General features: G+C 44.1%; 1 protein-coding gene across 8 annotated transcripts in view; it reads left to right on the plus strand.

The window, feature by feature from the left end:
- LOC116095997 (tomoregulin-1) overlaps positions 1 to 17,106 on the plus strand; it is a 128,575-nt gene that overhangs the window by 14,881 nt on the left and 96,588 nt on the right. For 7 of the 8 annotated variants that reach the window (XM_031377370.1, XM_031377376.1, XM_031377371.1 and 4 more), the window contains exon 3: positions 7,880 to 12,646. The exons of the other annotated variant lie outside the window; for it this stretch is intronic. In XM_031377370.1, the coding sequence (XP_031233230.1) occupies positions 7,880 to 8,289 (410 nt within the window). In that variant the 3' untranslated portion in view covers positions 8,290 to 12,646. Of the gene's footprint in view, positions 1 to 7,879; positions 12,647 to 17,106 lie in introns of those variants that run through there. 8 annotated transcript variants of the gene reach the window in all.

Raw genomic sequence — 17,106 nt, forward strand, 5'->3', positions numbered from 1 at the left:
ACTTGCTGGGGAAATCTGCTTCTTAGCTTCCAGAGCACTGAAGCCAGTGTCCCCAGAGTAGACAGAGCTCTCAGGGACTGGATCTTGTTAATTAAAAGTCATAAGAAACTGTCTGAAACCATGAGTGCTGTGTGGAGTGAGAAAGGTAATTACCACGTGAGCCAAATCCACGCTCTTGATTAACACGTTTCCCCTAGGAGCAGATCATCCCAGGAAGCTAAATTAGGACATAAACTTGGCTTGCTACTCAGTTGATCAAGGCTAAGTCCAGGCTGGGTGATGACTGTGGTCAGGGTTGTGGACCTCATGTATCATTTCCTGATGTTCAGGACCTATCTGGAGTTTGATTTGTGGGTTCCTACACCAAGCTAACTCTTGGCAGATACAGTTCACATGGGCACTGCCAGCTCTCCTTCTCTCACCTGCTTCTGTGTGGCACACACTTCCTTTGCTGAATGTTGTAGCTCTGTCACTTTGTCTTGTTGGCCACAGAGCATCCAGTCAGTACTACACTTTAGGAGTGGTTCTGGGGATGGAGGGAAGTGAGTTAGCATTGTTGCTTCCCACATGGCTAGCTTTCCTTGGGTCCAGGGCTGAGGAAGATACTCATGTGACTGCTGTTTATTTAGTGAATGTGTGTCCTAGATTGTTATGTATCAATTTTACAGGTATTCTTTTTATTGTTATAGATTACATTTACTGTGTGTGTGTGTGTGTGTGTGTATGCATGTATATGTATGTGCTGTATGTGTGTGAGTGAATATGTGTGACATGTGATGGTCTATCATGTGAATCTTGGATATTGAATTCTGGTGTCAGGCTTGGTGACAAGTAACTTTATCCGATGAGCCATCTCACCAGCCCTCATGGGGTTCATTTTGGGAACAAAACACCTTGTTTTTTTTTTAATTTTTTTTTTTAAGATTTATTTATTTATTTTATGTATTTGAGTACATACTGTAGCTGTACAGATAGTTGTGAGCCTTCATCTGGTTGTTGGGAATTGACTTTTAGGACTTCTGCTCGCTCCAGTAGACCCCGCTTGCTCAGTCCCAAAGATTTATTTATTATTATATGTAAGTACACGGTAGCTGTCTTCAGATGCACCAGAAGAGGGCGTCAGATCTCATTACAGGTGGTTGTGAGCCACCATGTGGTTGCTAAGATTCGAACTCCAGACCTTTGGAAGAGCAGTTGGTGTTCTTACCCGCTGAGTCATCTCACCAACCCAACAAAACAACTTTTATTTTTCCACACTTTTAAAATCTGAGGTTGGATATGGAGATTTTACCTTGTAACTTTTTTCTTTCCTTTGGAAGAAATTCAATTCACTTACTCAGAAATTTTGAGCAAGAAGGAAATAAAATACAGATCTTCTTTTCTTCCATTCTCCCCCCAACCCCCTGTTGTTTTGTTTTGTTTTGTTTGTTTTTGAGAAAAGGTTTCTCTGTGTAATCCTGGCTGTCCTGGAACTCACTCTCTGGACCAGGCTGGCCTCGAATTCAGAGTCTGCCTCCGGAGTGCTGGGGCTCAAGGTGTGTGCCACCACTGCCCAGCTTTCTTTCTTTTTTTCTGTTTCAGATTGAGTCTTATTATGTAGCCCCAGCTGGTCTGGAACTTTTTATATAGACCAGGCTGTCATTGAGCTCATAGAGGTCTAACTGACTCTGCCTCCGGAGTATTAGCATTAAAAGTGTGCACCACTACATCTGGCCAAAATATGTATTCTTAGTGCACTTTCTGTGGTGGCATTTGTTAGAGACCCACTTGTAAGAAATTTATTAAGATTTATTTGATTTTACATGCATGTGTGACAATGTATGTATGTATGTATCACACACACACACACACACACACACACACACACCCCAAAAGTACCCATGAAGGCTAGAGAGGGTGTCAGATCCCCCTTGAACTGGAATTACAGGCAGTTAGTTGTGAGCTGCCTGACATGGGTGCTGGGATCCAAACCCCAGTGCTTTGCAAGAGCAGCAAGTGCAATTCTTGGTGAGCTATCTCTGCTGTTTATTTAAACTTAGATATTTGTACATAGGTAACACTGGAGACTTCCCTTTTTGCTGGTGCTTATTAAAATACAGCTGAATCTCTCCTTTCTGTGTCAGACCTGGGGAGCAGTCAGCCTTGGTGCCACTCAGTTTGGAAGTGTGCCCAACATGGTGTTAACACAGTTGAGACACCAGGACTCTTTTGCAATTCAAAGTGGCTGTGAGGTTTTTACTCAGTTTACTTTTAAGAAGTCAGGGAGGAGAGGCTGCAGAGATGACCCAGTGGGTAAAGTGCTTGATCTTCAAGCATGGGGACCTGAGTTCAGATCCCAGCACCTACATTTTCTAAGCAAGTGTAACTCCAGTTCTATAGGGTGGGGACAGGAGGATCTCTGGAGTCACCGACCTAGCTCTTTATCAGGGAGACGCCCTGTCTCAAGGAACCGAGGCACAGTGATGGAGTGGCACTCCATCTGGCCTAGGGGAAGTCTGCACATGCTCATGCCCCCAACTCTGTCTTTAAGGCCCTCTCCTCTTCTCCCTCCCTCCCACCCTCCTCCCTCTCTCCCCTTTTTCCCTCCCTTCCTCTCTCCCTTCCTCTTTCCCTCTCCCCTCTCTCCCTCTCTTATTCCTTCCCTCCTCCTCTCTCTTCCCTCCTCCCTCTCCTCCCTCTCTCTGCTTCCTCCTTCTCTCTCCCCCTCCTCCCTCTTCTCCTTCCTCTCTGTCCCTCCTCCTTCCCCTTCTTCCCCTCCCTCCCTCTCTCCCTCCTCCTTTATCTCTGTCTCTTGCACACAGTAGTAATAAAATTAAACAAACAGAAGATGAAAACAAAATGCTAGGATCACCAGAGATTCTTTCTGGCACTTGGTTGGGGAAGGTAAAAGGTTTAAACACTTTGTGTTGTTTTTGTATTTTCAGAACTTCAGTTCTAATACAGAACCCCCCCCTACTCCAAGTGGCAGGAGGCTAATAAGCAGTTGTGTGAGTGGACACAAGTGAGATGTTCTGTAATCATACCATATTCAGAAGCTTTCATACCACAAAACATATCAGCAATAATTTAATGTTAATTACATGTTTAAATAGGCTTTTAGATATACTGAATTAAAATATATCACACAAGCAGTGTAGCTTTAGTTATGTGGGTGTAAGAATTACTCACACAGCTTATATTCTACTCTGATGGTCAGCACAGTGCAGCTAATACCCTGTGTTGGCAGAACTAGCTTCCCAGAGATGTGCAGGGATTTATTATAAAATGTCAACAGGCCAGGCAGTGGTGGCTCACACCTTTAATCCCAGCACTTGGGAGGCAGAGGCAGGCAGATTTCTGAGTTCGAGGCCAGCCTGGTCTACAGAGTGAGGTCCAGGACAGCCAGGGTACACAGAGAAACCCTGTCTTGAAAAAAACAAAAAATAAAAAATAAAATGTCAACAGTATGGAGTTCGGCAGGTTCCGCTAGAGGCCTCCCTCTTGCTACAGTTTTGTGGGAGATGGTATCGCTGTGTCACCAACCTCTGGATGCTCATGGCTTTCTCTGAGACTTTCTTAACATGTACAGAAGTGTTTGAACACAGTGGTCTTACATCTAAGGAGCATACTTAGGAACATATAAAAACAAAAACCATCATTTGTCCTGTAAGCACCGGCTCTTTAGAACAGTTTCCAGTGTGCAGTCAAGGTGCTCTGTGATAATTATCCCTCCTGAGGAACGGGTGTGGAGAAGGGTAGCCAAGCAGGTAGGATGGCAGGTTAAATAAATACCAACCCAGGTAGGCCATCAGGGTTGGCAACAGCACCTTTGTATTGAGCCGTGTCTCTAGCCACTTATATATTTAAGAGAACTAGGCATGTTTAGTAGCAGCCACATATTTGGGAGGAGTAATATTTAATTTTGAAAGCATTGTACCCCCATTATGAAGCTATAATTAAGTCATGTGAACATCTCCTGCTAGGTCCCATTATTCTTTCAGGGTGTGACGTCAGGTACAGAGGACTGTGGTGTATTCCAGTCCTGGCACTCCTGCATCCTTGGTTTGTGCCACAGTCCTCTGTGTGTGAGTTCTGTGTTTCCTTTGGATGCTCACGCCTACTCCCACCCTCCTGCATTACACCCAGATGGGCCTGCCATGCCTTAGTGTTCTTCCATATGTACCTAGAATAGCAAGTTTAAGATCTGGGTCCATTGATGTGTGTAAACCCAGCCTTTTAATTTTAGTTAAGATGTGAATGGCAGCAGTGGCGGTACATGTCTTTAATCCCAGCACTTGGGAGGCAGAGGCAGGTGGATTTCTGAGTTCAAGGCCAGCCTGGTCTACAGAGTGAGTTCCAGGACAGCCAGGGCTATACAGAGGAACCCTGTCTAGAAAAACCAAAAAAAAAAAAAAAAAAACCAAACCAAACCAAAACAAAAGAACACCTTCTGCATGCACCCACCCCATTGTTCAGGTTTTCTGAGTCATCTCTTTCCTCTCTTCTGATGAGGATAATGAGATTGTCCTGAACAGTTTTCTTCTCATCTTTTCATAGCTGTGGAGGCTTATCCCATGTATGCTAATTTTACTCAAATTACCCAAGTGATAGAACACCTTCTTGGCTGTGTGCTCAATCCCCGAAAGCCTCCCTACTCTTTTGCATAGAATTGGCTTTTCTACTTTGGGTGGCATTGTTTCACCTGGGAGAGAGATGGTAGGATGTGTGTTTGCAGCAGGCCACTATCTCCAGGCTAGGCTTTTTCCAATTGAAAAAGGATGATGGTTCAGCCTCTCTGAGTACTTGTTTCTATATTGCTGCTAATGTTTGTTTGAAGGTCATTTTACTACTCTGTATGGCTTTGAGTCCTGTCTTCTGCTAGTCTTAAGAGGTGTAGCCATTTTTCTATGGAATGTATATTTAGCACGCATTTTAAAAAGGGTAGTTTAAAAGAGCCATTTCTTTCTTACAAACATTAAGATGCTATGATTTTGTTGTTATGCAGACCTGGATCTGAACCCTAGATTTCGTCTAGCCAGATGGCCTTGGATACTAGATTAGTTTTTCTGTAGTCACATTGTCCTCACAGGGTTATAAAGATTAGATTCAAATTGTAAAGTGCTAGTACTGGTCGTGGTACACATGGACGGTGGCTGCTGTCACTGCCTCCACTATGTCCTTGAAGCCTAGAACTGAGGTAAAGATGAACATTTGAGAATTGGGAGAAAGCCTTACATCATGCTGGATAACGGTTAGAGACTCATACAAGTGGAATCAAAGCTGTGAGGCTATAAGTGTCCCCAAAAGTCCTCAAAAACAAAGCCATTTTCAGACATAAGCTTTTCAGATTAGAAAGGTAATGTGGTTGATGCTCGCATCTGAGGGCCTCTGTCCAGGTTACCTTTCCCCATTCCTTTGTCTAGTGCCCCAGCCCCTCAGTTGTGTCAGGTGGAAAGAGATATGCCCCACTGTCATTAGTAAAGTGCACACGCATGTTCAGTACTCCATGCTGCCCCAGGCTCTACTGGGTTCTGGGTGACTGCAGTGAGAGATAGGTTCTATTCCCAAAGAGCTGGAGACGTGGGGAGGAAACTTTTTTCTCCTTTTTCTTTGTTTTTTTCCTTTGGTGAGGGAAGGGGTTAGCTATTTGTTCATTTTTAAAGATTTATTTTTATTTTATGTATTTAAGTGTTTTGGTATGCACTTACATGCATGTAGTGCCCATAGAGGCCAGCAGAGGGCATCAGATTCCTCTGGAACAGAAATTAGGGTGCTGGGAATCAAACCTGGGTGCCCTGGAAGAGCAGCAAGTGCTTTTAATAGCTGAACCATCTCTCCAGTCCCAGATATTTATTTCTGAGACAGAAGTCAGCTATTGAGCCCAAGCTAACAGCAAACAGGCGTACCTCCTACCTCAGTCTTCTAAGGTTGGGGGTATGGCTTAAGGCAGATGTTGGCCCAGGAAGATAGAATTTGCAGGAAGGACACTGTCCAGGTGAGAGCCATTGGACTTAGAGTGCCAGGGAGACATTTTCATTACCTAGACGATACAGAAGCATTCTTTTAAAATTTTTTCTCTACCAATAGTTTCTATATTTCACATTGCTGTATTTCTTATTTAGCCTTAATTAGAGACCACTTCTAGTTGTTACCTTAACTCTTGGAGTGGGACCATCCAGACGGCAGCCATTCTCCTTTCATTAACAGAGCATTCCAAATTAGGTTTCCCCCACCAGCCATCATTAACATTCCCAGCATCCCATCTTCCAGAATAATGCAATGGACATATAATGTAACCAATTTTGTTAACAAATTAATATTACTTTTCTCTAAGGAGAAGATTCTCATTATTGAGACTGCACAGCTTCTCAAGAAAGTCTTGGAGCCACAGCTAGAAAACTCCTGGGTGGGCGGGGAGCGTGCTGGAGAAGGAGTTCCATTGGAGACTGCTTGCCCACCTTGAAAAGCCCTGGGTTCAGTTCTTAGCACCACATAAAACCAAAAGTGGTGCAATCCCAGTATTGAGTAGTGGGGTGGGAAGTAGAGGCCAGAGGATCAAAAGTTCAAGGTTATCCTCAGCTACACAGTAAGTTGGACATCCTGGGCTAGAGGCCTTATCACAACAAGAGAGTGCAAACAAACAAAATGACTCCATGAGTTATTGGACTTAGTGAGTTTCTTATTGAAATTCTCTAATACTAATATTACTGCCCTATAAACACACCAGTGTAAACACTGCACCCATTCCAAAGGAATTCTTTTGTATCGGTGTGCTCTCTTTGTGGATTCAGGGCTTCTGCTGGTAAGTATTACTAGCCATCCACTGGGTAGCAGGGCAGATAATTAATATCCAAGAATAAATAAAATGAGCAAGGCCCGGTGCCAAAATATAACATGGTGTGCTGAGTGTTAAGGAGAACCCTTAAGGAGGAGAAGTCTGAGTTTTGGGAACAAGCAGTGTTGGCCCTGAAGCAGCTGGAATCACAGAGAAGCTTGGAAATCGGAAAGTGGTGACGGTTCAAGCACTGAGCCTGCCGTCAGGCCTCGGGAATGGGGAGGCAGCCACGGCCAGAAGCATGCCCTTAGAGGAGTGTTGGGGTAGGACTGAAGTGCTGTGCCTACAGAACAGTTTGAGGAGTAAAACAAGAAAGATACAAGGTTGGGGCCAGATTATTAGGTTAAATTGAGAACAGAACCGGAGATGGGGACCTCAGGGGAATAATGAAAGGTAACAGGTGGATGATGGAGCAAGAACCTTAGTACTGCAACGAGCTGCAACCCTGGCTATGAAAACATTTGGGGAGGGCAATGAGTCAGGAGCTAATGGAGGAAAGAGGTTTGAAGGGTTGTCAAGTGCAGAGGAGAGGGTAAGGGAGAGAACAATAAGTGTCCTTGGGAGATGTACCCGCCTCCTCTCTGCAGTGCTGGAGTTGACAGCCAGATGGCGTGGAGGGAGCTAGCCAGAGCGTGAGACTTAACCCCAGGGAGGAGCTAGTGTAGGGGCTGACTCCCATGGGCAAGAAGCCCAGTGGCACCTTTCGATAGAATGAAAGGTTCAAGGCTGATAGAGAAACTGTCAAAGGTGATCACACAGGGCAGGCCACACTCTTGCCCCATCCCGAGACCTCGCACTTCTCAGTCAAGCATTTCTCAGGCCCCCTGACTCATGATAATCCTGTTCTCTGAGCACATCCCGGTGTGTGGTTCTAGAAAGTGAAACACATCATCAAAGTCAGATGTGGTCAAGAGGATCTGGATCTGAGGGCCAAATGCAGACACTGTTTTAGATTCCTCCTGCAGTGGAGGACTCTGTCGTTTAGAATTGGATTGATGTTTTTCTCCTGCCTGTAAAATCGTTTAACATGTTTCCTGCTACTGTTTTTGTTGTTATTGTTTCCAGAGTCCTTTGCTGTTTCAAATCGAGAACTGTGCGACGATGAGAAAGAGTTTGGCCATTTTCCAGTCTGTGAGGGGACCTCACAATCTGAACCTTCGTGTTCAGCCGTCAGAATAACAGCCAATAAAAACTACAGGAGCAAAACCCCTCAGGAAGGTGCTTTAAAAAAGATGCATGAGGAAGAGCACCACCAACAGATGTCCATCTTACAGTTGCAGCTGATCCAAATGAATGAGGTGCACGTGGCCAAGATCCAGCAGATAGAACGGGAGTGTGAGATGGCAGAGGAGGAGCACAGGATCAAAATGGAAGTCCTCAATAAAAAGAAGATGTACTGGGAGAGGAAACTACAGACTTTTACCAAGGAGTGGCCCGTTTCCTCATTTAACCGGCCCTTTCCCAATTCACCCTAAGACTTGGGGATGGCTCCCTTGTAGTTAATCTGTGTTGGCAAGGCAGGTGTTGGTTATGACCTTTGTGGTCCGTAGCCCGCAACAGACCTGCGACTAGGTGGATTAGAGTGGTAGTAGTCACTTATTTAAGGATACATTCAGGTAAACCGCTGCACCCGTCTACCCCCGAGGTGGCCGAGAAGCGTTCCGGTCTTCTAAAAGTCACCACTCTGCGTGCTATAATTCTGAATGTAACGTTCTTAATTAGAATTCATAGACGAACCATGTGTGAGTGCTGTATTTTTTTTTTTAAAGAAATGCAAGATAAAGGGGTGTGGCTGGTGATTTTGACTTTATCTTCTAGTGGGTTTTTGTTTGTTTTTCAGCTGAATGGAGCTTTTACACCCAGGTGTGAAGCCCGCCCACTGTATGGCCGGATGCTTGGCTGTTTCCCCACCTTTGTAGTGCACTCTGAGTATGGATGTTTGAAGAGCCCAGCCTTTGGAAGGGTGTTTCCTCAGGTGGGGACAAACTACCTTTCAAGACTTTCCCCAGACAGGCTTTCCAACCGTGTCTTCAGCAGAGGCGGCTTCAGTAGAAGTAGGGACATAACAACTTTGAGGGCTTAATGTTCATTTAGGTTCCTACATCCTGTTTGTTTTATTAAAAATGTCTTAAAATTTTATAGTTACACTGTGTATGTTTTTAAAGGTGCTGCCATCCTGGCTTAGACCCCTCCCGACTTCTTCCTGCTGAGTGGATGGTGGTCTTGACTTTAGTCTTTAACCCCTTGGGAGAGGCCCCGCCCTCGCTGTGCTCATCCAGGTGTAAGCTAATGATAATGCTGTAATACTGGCGTTGCACCACCGATCAGGGTTAGGATTTACACCCAACTCTTACCCACATGTTTGGAGATATGGATGCAAAAATGGGTGTTTTGATCGAGCTGTGATGCTTCTGCTGTAGCCTGTTGTTTTAATTTTTTTTAAGAGTTGGAGGCCGTAGTAGCTAGAAGCAGCAGAGGGACTCTTAAGTGCCGAGGCAGATGAGCAGTACAATGAAATTCTGTATTGGGGCTGGGGGAGGAGTTCTAAGTGTGGATCTGCTCAAAGGTGCTGTATGAATCTGGCAAACTCCCTACAACCTTGACCTGGTACCCTCACAGAATGAGGGAGCTGAGCTAGACATTCGGAGCCTGTTTCAGCTCTGTAGCCACAGCATGGCTTGTGCTGCCCCCTGTGCACACTGCTGACATCGTGGGAGCCTAGAGGGCATGGGTCTGTCTCCACAGAGTTGTCTCCAGGAGTGGCTGAGCCTTGGAATGTGGGTCCCAGGGCCTATTAGGTTTTGTATGGTTCACACAGACTCACAATTTTGCGCACTGCATATAATGTAAGCAGATATCAATTTTGTACATTAAATCTATTTTAAATATTTTAGAGGAATTAGTCCATTATTTTAGATATATCCTACAATGAAAGACTAGAAGTAGAATCCTTTCATGAGGATTTCTGTTCTTAGTTTTTATCAGATGGAGCCTTCAGAGAATGAGTGGTCTGGAAGTCTCAAGTTCAGATGGTATTGCAGAAGATAGAAAGCGATTCCCTTTGTCCTGCTTCAGGATCTAGGCGGGGATGGACAACACAAATTTCGGTGCAGGGGGTTGCCTTTGATGCACATACTGATCTATCCAAACATCTTATTAATATGCACATCCAGAGTAAGGCATGAGATTCTGTTCTTACAAGCTCCCAGCTAAAGCCTGATTTGATGCTCTGCTCAACACATCTCTAAATGACAAGGACTTAAAAAGGGACCTTAGGAAGTTTCGAATCTTTTATACACATCAATGTGGTGATTATGATTTTCTAAGAATTTATAACTTAAATTCACAAACGGCAACATAGGATAACAAAAAGTGCAGTGCCTTTTAATTGGACCTATAAAAGCACTGAGCTAATTCCTAACTGAACAAATACAGGATAATTAAGGCAGAGCATGAAGCCCCTAATGGTATTTATGAGTTTACAATGGTAGTTTGCAATATTTGGCTATGTGTTAGAAATAATATTTTATAAATAATGAGTCCCACTGGGTCTCCCTTCCAGAGGGTTCCGAGTCAGCTGACTTGGGGTGGGGCTTGCTGTTCAGTATGTTTGGAAGCTTCTAGGTGATTATGATGCAGAATTGAGACTGAGAGCCATTTTGAGCGGTTTACAGATGTATTTCAGTTGATTCTTAATTCCACAAAGCCATGGAGAGGTAAGGAATTGATGCTCAGAGAAGAGCCCACCTGGCACCAGGCCTGTAGCCAGTAAATAGCAAAGAGCGACCTGAGGCTGGGTCTCTTGGTTCTGAGCTACACAGCCCCACCTGCTCTCTCTACCCTGTCGTTTGAAGCTGTACCAAGGATCTATTTTCCTCTGAGCCTCAGATGATGTTACAGCGTGCTTGCCGAAGCAGCTTCATTCAGGAACAAACAGCACATCCCAATTCATTTCGCTTTTGAGCCTTTTATTTCCTGAGGTAGAAATGTAATAACCATTTCTTGACAGGAATTGTGGGCCAGATACACATAAAAAATATTAAGACATGATTCAACATCAGGGACATTGCCCGGGAGGGAGGGAGGGAGGGCTTGTACACAACTGACTGTAGACTCAGCCGGGGCACATCTTCAAATGCTCTTTTAGTTGAGGGCAGAGAACTAAGAAAAATGAAGAAAGGAATCATAGAAGCATGCATGGCATTTGAATAGAGTCTGTAGAGCTGACATTTTGGCAGGTAGGGATTTGGAAAGCAGAGAACATCACTAGGTGACACACAAAAGGGAGAGAGAAGAGTAAGCTAGACGAGAATTTTCAAATCTGATCGGAACTGTGCATCAGGAGGAGAAGCTGGGACCCAGGGGAGGGGAGTCTGCAGTTGGGATGACAGGTAGGAGGGTTTGGCTTTGGGTAGATGAGGTGACAGAATCCAGAGGAGGCTGTGAAAAGGAGACCAGCTGACCAGGTGCTGACCAGGTGGTGGACTCAGCTGTTTGTTGATTGTCTTTGTTGGAGAGGAGTGGAAGGAGTTCACAGCTAGACTCATGAGAGAACAATACTGATAATAATACTGAAATGAAGGGAAGATGCAAACGCCCTCTAGGATTTTTGACTTGTCCTAGATGTGCCTAGGTACACACACTGGTATTTGTTCCCAGTTCTCTGTCATGTCTCCGCAGCGACTTCTTCCTCGTCACCTGCCCTTGTTCTTCCACCTGTTCATTTAAACTGGCCTTAGTCCTTGGTCACCAACTTATTTGGTACTGCTTCTGTCACCAATACCTCCGTTTTCATTAGGGGCACCTCGTTCAATATCTTCTGCTTTGGGTTGCACTAAGATGACCTGAGGAGCTTCGTTTGTTTTTTATTTTTGTTTCTATCCCATGTTGAATAGTAAATCCCAGGCTGGAAAAGATTGGTGACTTCCTTGTATGCATATCACAGGCCTTTGAAAAAAATCAAGTACGGAATCTTACCCAATAGGGATCCTATCCAATGGGTCCATGGCTTAGGAATGTTTCAAGGGGGATGCCAGGACAATCTTTAGATGCATTTTCGCTTCAGGAGGCAGATATGACATGGTAGGAGAGTACATTTGAGTTGTCAACAGTCTCTGCAGTGTCAGGTCAATTACATCAGCACTTGATCTAGACCAGAGGAAAGGAATGATTGTGCCTCCTGGGAATGTCACAAGGACCTGATAATTATACTTGGCAAAGCTATGAGGAGTGGCTCTCTAATGTCATTGCTAAGAATTACCCTTTTAGTAGCATTTCTGGATGCCTAAGCTTTTCAGAGGGATGGTACTTCATATCTGTGCCTTCCCCCCTGCTGGGCCTCTTCCTGGGTGGGTGGTTCTCTTACTCCTCCCTGCCCTTGCTAGCTGTCTGTATTCTCTTGTCTTCCCTCCAAACCCCATCCCCACTCCTAACCTGCCTTCTGCCCTCACAATAGCTTTCACTCTCCCATGGTAGAGGTGGAAGGTGTGAGGATGCTCATCCTGTGGATGCTCAGAGGGCAGCTCCCTCGGCACCTGAGGCAGCCTCAGGACAGATTAGTTGATTTATTTCCATGCTGCAGTCGCTACCTTTGTCTACCTTTGTGTTCGTGGGACTCAAGAGTCATGGGAAAGGTGACCAGGAACCTGTGACGGCAACCAAGTCTTTCCCAATTGTGCCATATATTATGCTCTTCAACACAGTTTACTAATTTCTGCCTCAGTTTCTCCACCTGTACGTGATGTAATACTTATCTACCTCCCTTGGATGTTGTGAAGATTAGTATGTGTTGGCAAAGCACTTCTGAAATAAAGACTGATACCAAGCACTTGACATTACTGTCGTCATGGATGCACTGCTGTAGAGAGGCCTGGCTGCCTGAGAATGGAACTAAGTGAGAGAGCTGGACTGACAGGCTTGTGCCACCATACCTGGGTTAGGCAGGACTCAGGATAGAATGTAAGCCTTCTTAACCTAATAGACAAGTACTCTAGTGATTGAGTTACAGCCCCAGGCCCATGGTTATTTTATGAAAAATTTCAAGATTGCATTTCTTTAAATAGTCCTTTGGTGCATTTATAGGTTCAATTTGCAGAAACGTGATTTATGCACATTTTTTTTAAAGAACACAGCTGCTGACTCTCCATTCTCCAATAAAAGTACAGGCTTACAATCTGGTTATTACCTAACAGTGTAGTCCATTATCATTAGATAGAAAATGTTTGTGTGCCACTGGAGATCAAACCTGGGGTCTCACACATGCTAGGCAAGTGCTCTACCACTGACTGACACCACAGGCCTAGATGAAAATGTCTATGCCCACACTATCCAGGTGTCCAACTGTGAGTGAAGGTCCCTCACTGTCAGCATCACTCTGAATGGACATGACAGTAATCCTATTGCATGAAATTCAGACTTCTATTTCTGCTTGGAAAATGTTTTAAACAGATCAGTTTGGGGTGGTGGTGGGGTAAACCTTATATATTATCAAGGGAATGGTAGGAACTCTCCAGTCATAAGCCTGAAATACATTTTTAAACTCTGCTAAGGTATTTTATTAAGTTCTGGTCTGTCTGAGTTTCCTCTTCTGTAGGTTTGCTGGGGGTTGGGGGTGGGGTTTCAAATCCTGTTACTTTAAAGGCTGATTCTGTTTAGTCAAAAGGATATATAAGGCCTGGTATGGTGGCTCACACCTCTGTAATTCTGGAGAGGCAGAGACAGAGAATGAGTTCAAGGTTGTTTCTAACTATATAGCAAGTCTGAGGCCAGCTGGGGCTACTTAAAATCTCAACCCTCCCACTTCCCCGAAAAACCAAACCAAACCAAACCAAAACCTCAAAACACCCAAACCCAGATTCTTGCTATAGTGGAAATAGGATCTGTGAGTTAGCAGCAGAAGATAAGGTTTCAGAACCTTTTCTGTCCCATTATCTATCTAATTCAGGAACCAACATAATGAAGAAGGAGAACAGGCTGGTGCTCTGCTGGCAAGGCCAAGCAAGAGATCCCTGGGTTCCTGGAGGGCACAGAGATGGAACTCGGTGCCTTCCTTGCATATGTTAGACATGCACTCTGCCATTAAGTTACTCCCCTAGTCTCTGGACCTAGATTCTTATCAACCGGTCTCCAAAGAGTTTTGCTATTTGTTTTTGTTGTTTTTGTTATTTGAATGTGCTGGTATTAGAAGTTCTGAGGGATTGGGACTCAGCTTTTCCAGCCTCTCAGCTACTGTCACACTGGGAGCAGATCTGCTCTCCTGTGGTTTCCTGGGTCTCAGCCTAAAGGGGTTGGAGCTATCCAGGGGATGTTATTCTCAGGGCAGAAGTGCAAGAAGCCATGCACAGCTGCAGACTAGTTCATATTCTGTGCTATGCTTGCTGTTTTCAGCCTGTGCAATTGGCATGGCTGAGCCCAAAGTCAAGAGAGGGAAATAGGGTTTCTCCTCAGAACATGAAGGAAGGAGGTGAATATTTCCGAACAATAGTTCAATCTATCAGAGGGTTACAAGAGAGAGGGGAGCTAGCCTGACACCAAGGAGTTGAGTCAAGGAACAGAAAATCTAGTTGGGAATTGCATTTACCACCACCCACCTCTTTCTTCTGTCCTCACTTTTTTTTTTTTTTTTTTTTTTTTTTTTTTTTGTAGGGAGAGAGGATTGAAAGTTGTAATAAGTTGTATTTCATTGTATTGTTGGTTTAAGTGAATGATACAAAACCCCTTTACTGGCAATGGGATTATAGTCAGAAAGACTCACGGAAAGTAGAAAAGATCAATCACAAGTTTAAAGTGCCCTAGGCTCAGTGTCGCTGTCCAGCATTGCTAGCCTGAGCCTTGAGAAGAGATCAAAATTCAAAACTTTATTTATCTATAGAATGATTGTCAATTTTTCACCATCACAAAGTAAAAACACCAGTGGTTGGAGGCTGGGGAAATGGCTGAACAGTTAAGAGCATGTACTGCTCTCCCAAGGGACCCTACATCAGTTCTCAGCACCTGTGTCAGTGGTATACCCTGTAACTCCTGTTAATTACAGGTGTTGCCCTTGTCACTCCACCCGCTCCTGCCTTTCTCAGGTACCTTCACTCACATTGACACACCACTCCCCTTACCCCTCACAGACACATATGCAAAGGCATAGTTTTAAAAATAAATTACCTAACTCCCCCTCCCGGAGTTGAAGTATTATAAAATAATGCATTGTTTTTATATCTAGAGAAGTACCTGTCACATAATAATAAACTATAAACTTTAGTATATGTTTCCCAAGGTATATGGTTTTTATATGTAGGCATGAAGATTTGAACCCCAGGGTTCTGGCTCTGGATCTCATGCTTTTATGAACCCTAATACATTGAATTTCTGTTTTAGGCCTCAGTTCCAATCTTTAGCTTTGCAAAGAACATCTCCTGGGTATTAGGTGATCACCTATAAATTCCCACTCACCCAAGGTTACGGGTTCGATCCCCATACAGGCTAGCAATAGACTTGCAGGGCAATAGTGGCAGATGGCAGATGGCTTTAGTCCCAGCACTTGGGAGGCAGAAGCAGGCAGATATCTGAGTTCAAGGCCAGCCTGGTCCACACAGTGAGTTCCAGCACAGCCAGGGCTACACTAGAAACCCTGTCTTGAAAAACTAAAAAAAAAAAAAAATCTCACTCACGATTGCTATAGTGTTATGTAAGATAAATGTATGGTACCGCCCTGTAGTGTAAAACCAAAACTAAAAAAAAAAAACCTTCACCTCATTTTTGATCTTTTGCATTACAAAGAGCCATCAAGACTATCATCAGCCATAGTGACACCTCATCCTGGGTCTTTCAGTCTCCTCAGAGACATAGCTGGGGTCCCTAGAGTGCCCCAGTCTCTCTGCACCCCTCATCACCTATGCTGCTGAAAGGTTACCAGTTCTTCAAGGTCAACTGAACACCAAAACACACTTCTGGGACCTGGGCTCTGGCCCCACCCTCCGTTAGTGGAAGCTCATCTTGTGACTGTGAGCAGAAAGCAGACACTGTCTGTGGACATCAAGGTCCTTATTTGTAAAATAGTAAGAGAGAAGAGGATTCTGAATCACACCCCTGTTCTCTTATTAGCTCAATTCTAAAGTTAAATTAGTCTTTTAAATTTAGTGCATACAACCCCAATTTTCAATTTAGTATCCTTATGAAAAGATAATGTATATATAAATGGAATTCAATACTGTATCCAAGAGACCCAGTCCCAAGATTGAAAGCACTATTTGTGAATGTTGCTGATATTGGGATAATGATTGTTCTTAAACTGTAACACAATCTAAATATTCAATAAAATAATTTATATAAAATGGGAACAAAGGAGTTGTTGCTTCCCAGGATGGAATTTTCTCAATGAAATTTGAACAACTGCTCTTTTGGTTTTAGAGGCCCTAATTCTATAGATTTTTAGAGCCCTTCTATTTACAAACTTAGTTCTCAGGCAGTGATAGGCCAAGAATGTGTAGCTTTTTATATATTTAGAAAAACTTTTGAGGAGCTGGGCAATGGTGGTGCACGCCTTTAATCTCAGCACTTGGGAGGCAGAGGCAGGTGGATTTCTGAGTTTGAGGCCAGCCTGGTCTACAGAGTGAGTTCCAGGACAGTCAGGGCTACCCAGAGAAACCCTGTCTCAAACAAAACAGAACAAAACAAAAACCTCTTGAGGGCTAGGGAGATGATTCAATAAATAAAGTTTGCTACAAAATCACCAGGAACTGAGTTTATATCTCCAGCACCCACATAAAAAAGCTGTGCATGGCAGCACACACCTGTAACCCCACTTGTATTGGTTACTTTTCTAATGTTATGCTAAAACACCATGAACAAGGTAACATATACGAGTTTATTTGGGCTTATGGTGCCAGAGGTTTAGAGTCCACGATGGCAGAGTGGAGATAGCAGGCACTATAGTTGCAACAGAAACTGATGCCTTACAGCTTGAACCATAAACAGCAAGCAGAGAAAACATGGTACATGTCTTTAAGCTCTCAAAGCCTGCCTCTAGAGACATACTTCCTTCAACAAAGCCACACCCCTTAAGTCTCCCCAAATAGCACCTCTCATTAGTGACCAAGCATTCAAATGCCCAAGGCTATGTGTTTGTGTGTGAGAGGAGGGCACATTTCTCATTCAAACCCTCACATGATGCTAAAGGGATAGGTGGAGGCAGGTTCCTGGAGCTCACTGGCCAGTCAGTCTAGCTAAATGCTAAATGGGGGTATATACCAAGTTCAGTCCCTCTCTCTCTCTCTCTCTCTCTCTCTCTCTCTCTCTCTCTC

The sequence above is a fragment of the Mastomys coucha genome, unplaced genomic scaffold (assembly GCF_008632895.1).
Source record: "Mastomys coucha isolate ucsf_1 unplaced genomic scaffold, UCSF_Mcou_1 pScaffold18, whole genome shotgun sequence".
Taxonomy (NCBI): domain Eukaryota; kingdom Metazoa; phylum Chordata; class Mammalia; order Rodentia; family Muridae; genus Mastomys; species Mastomys coucha.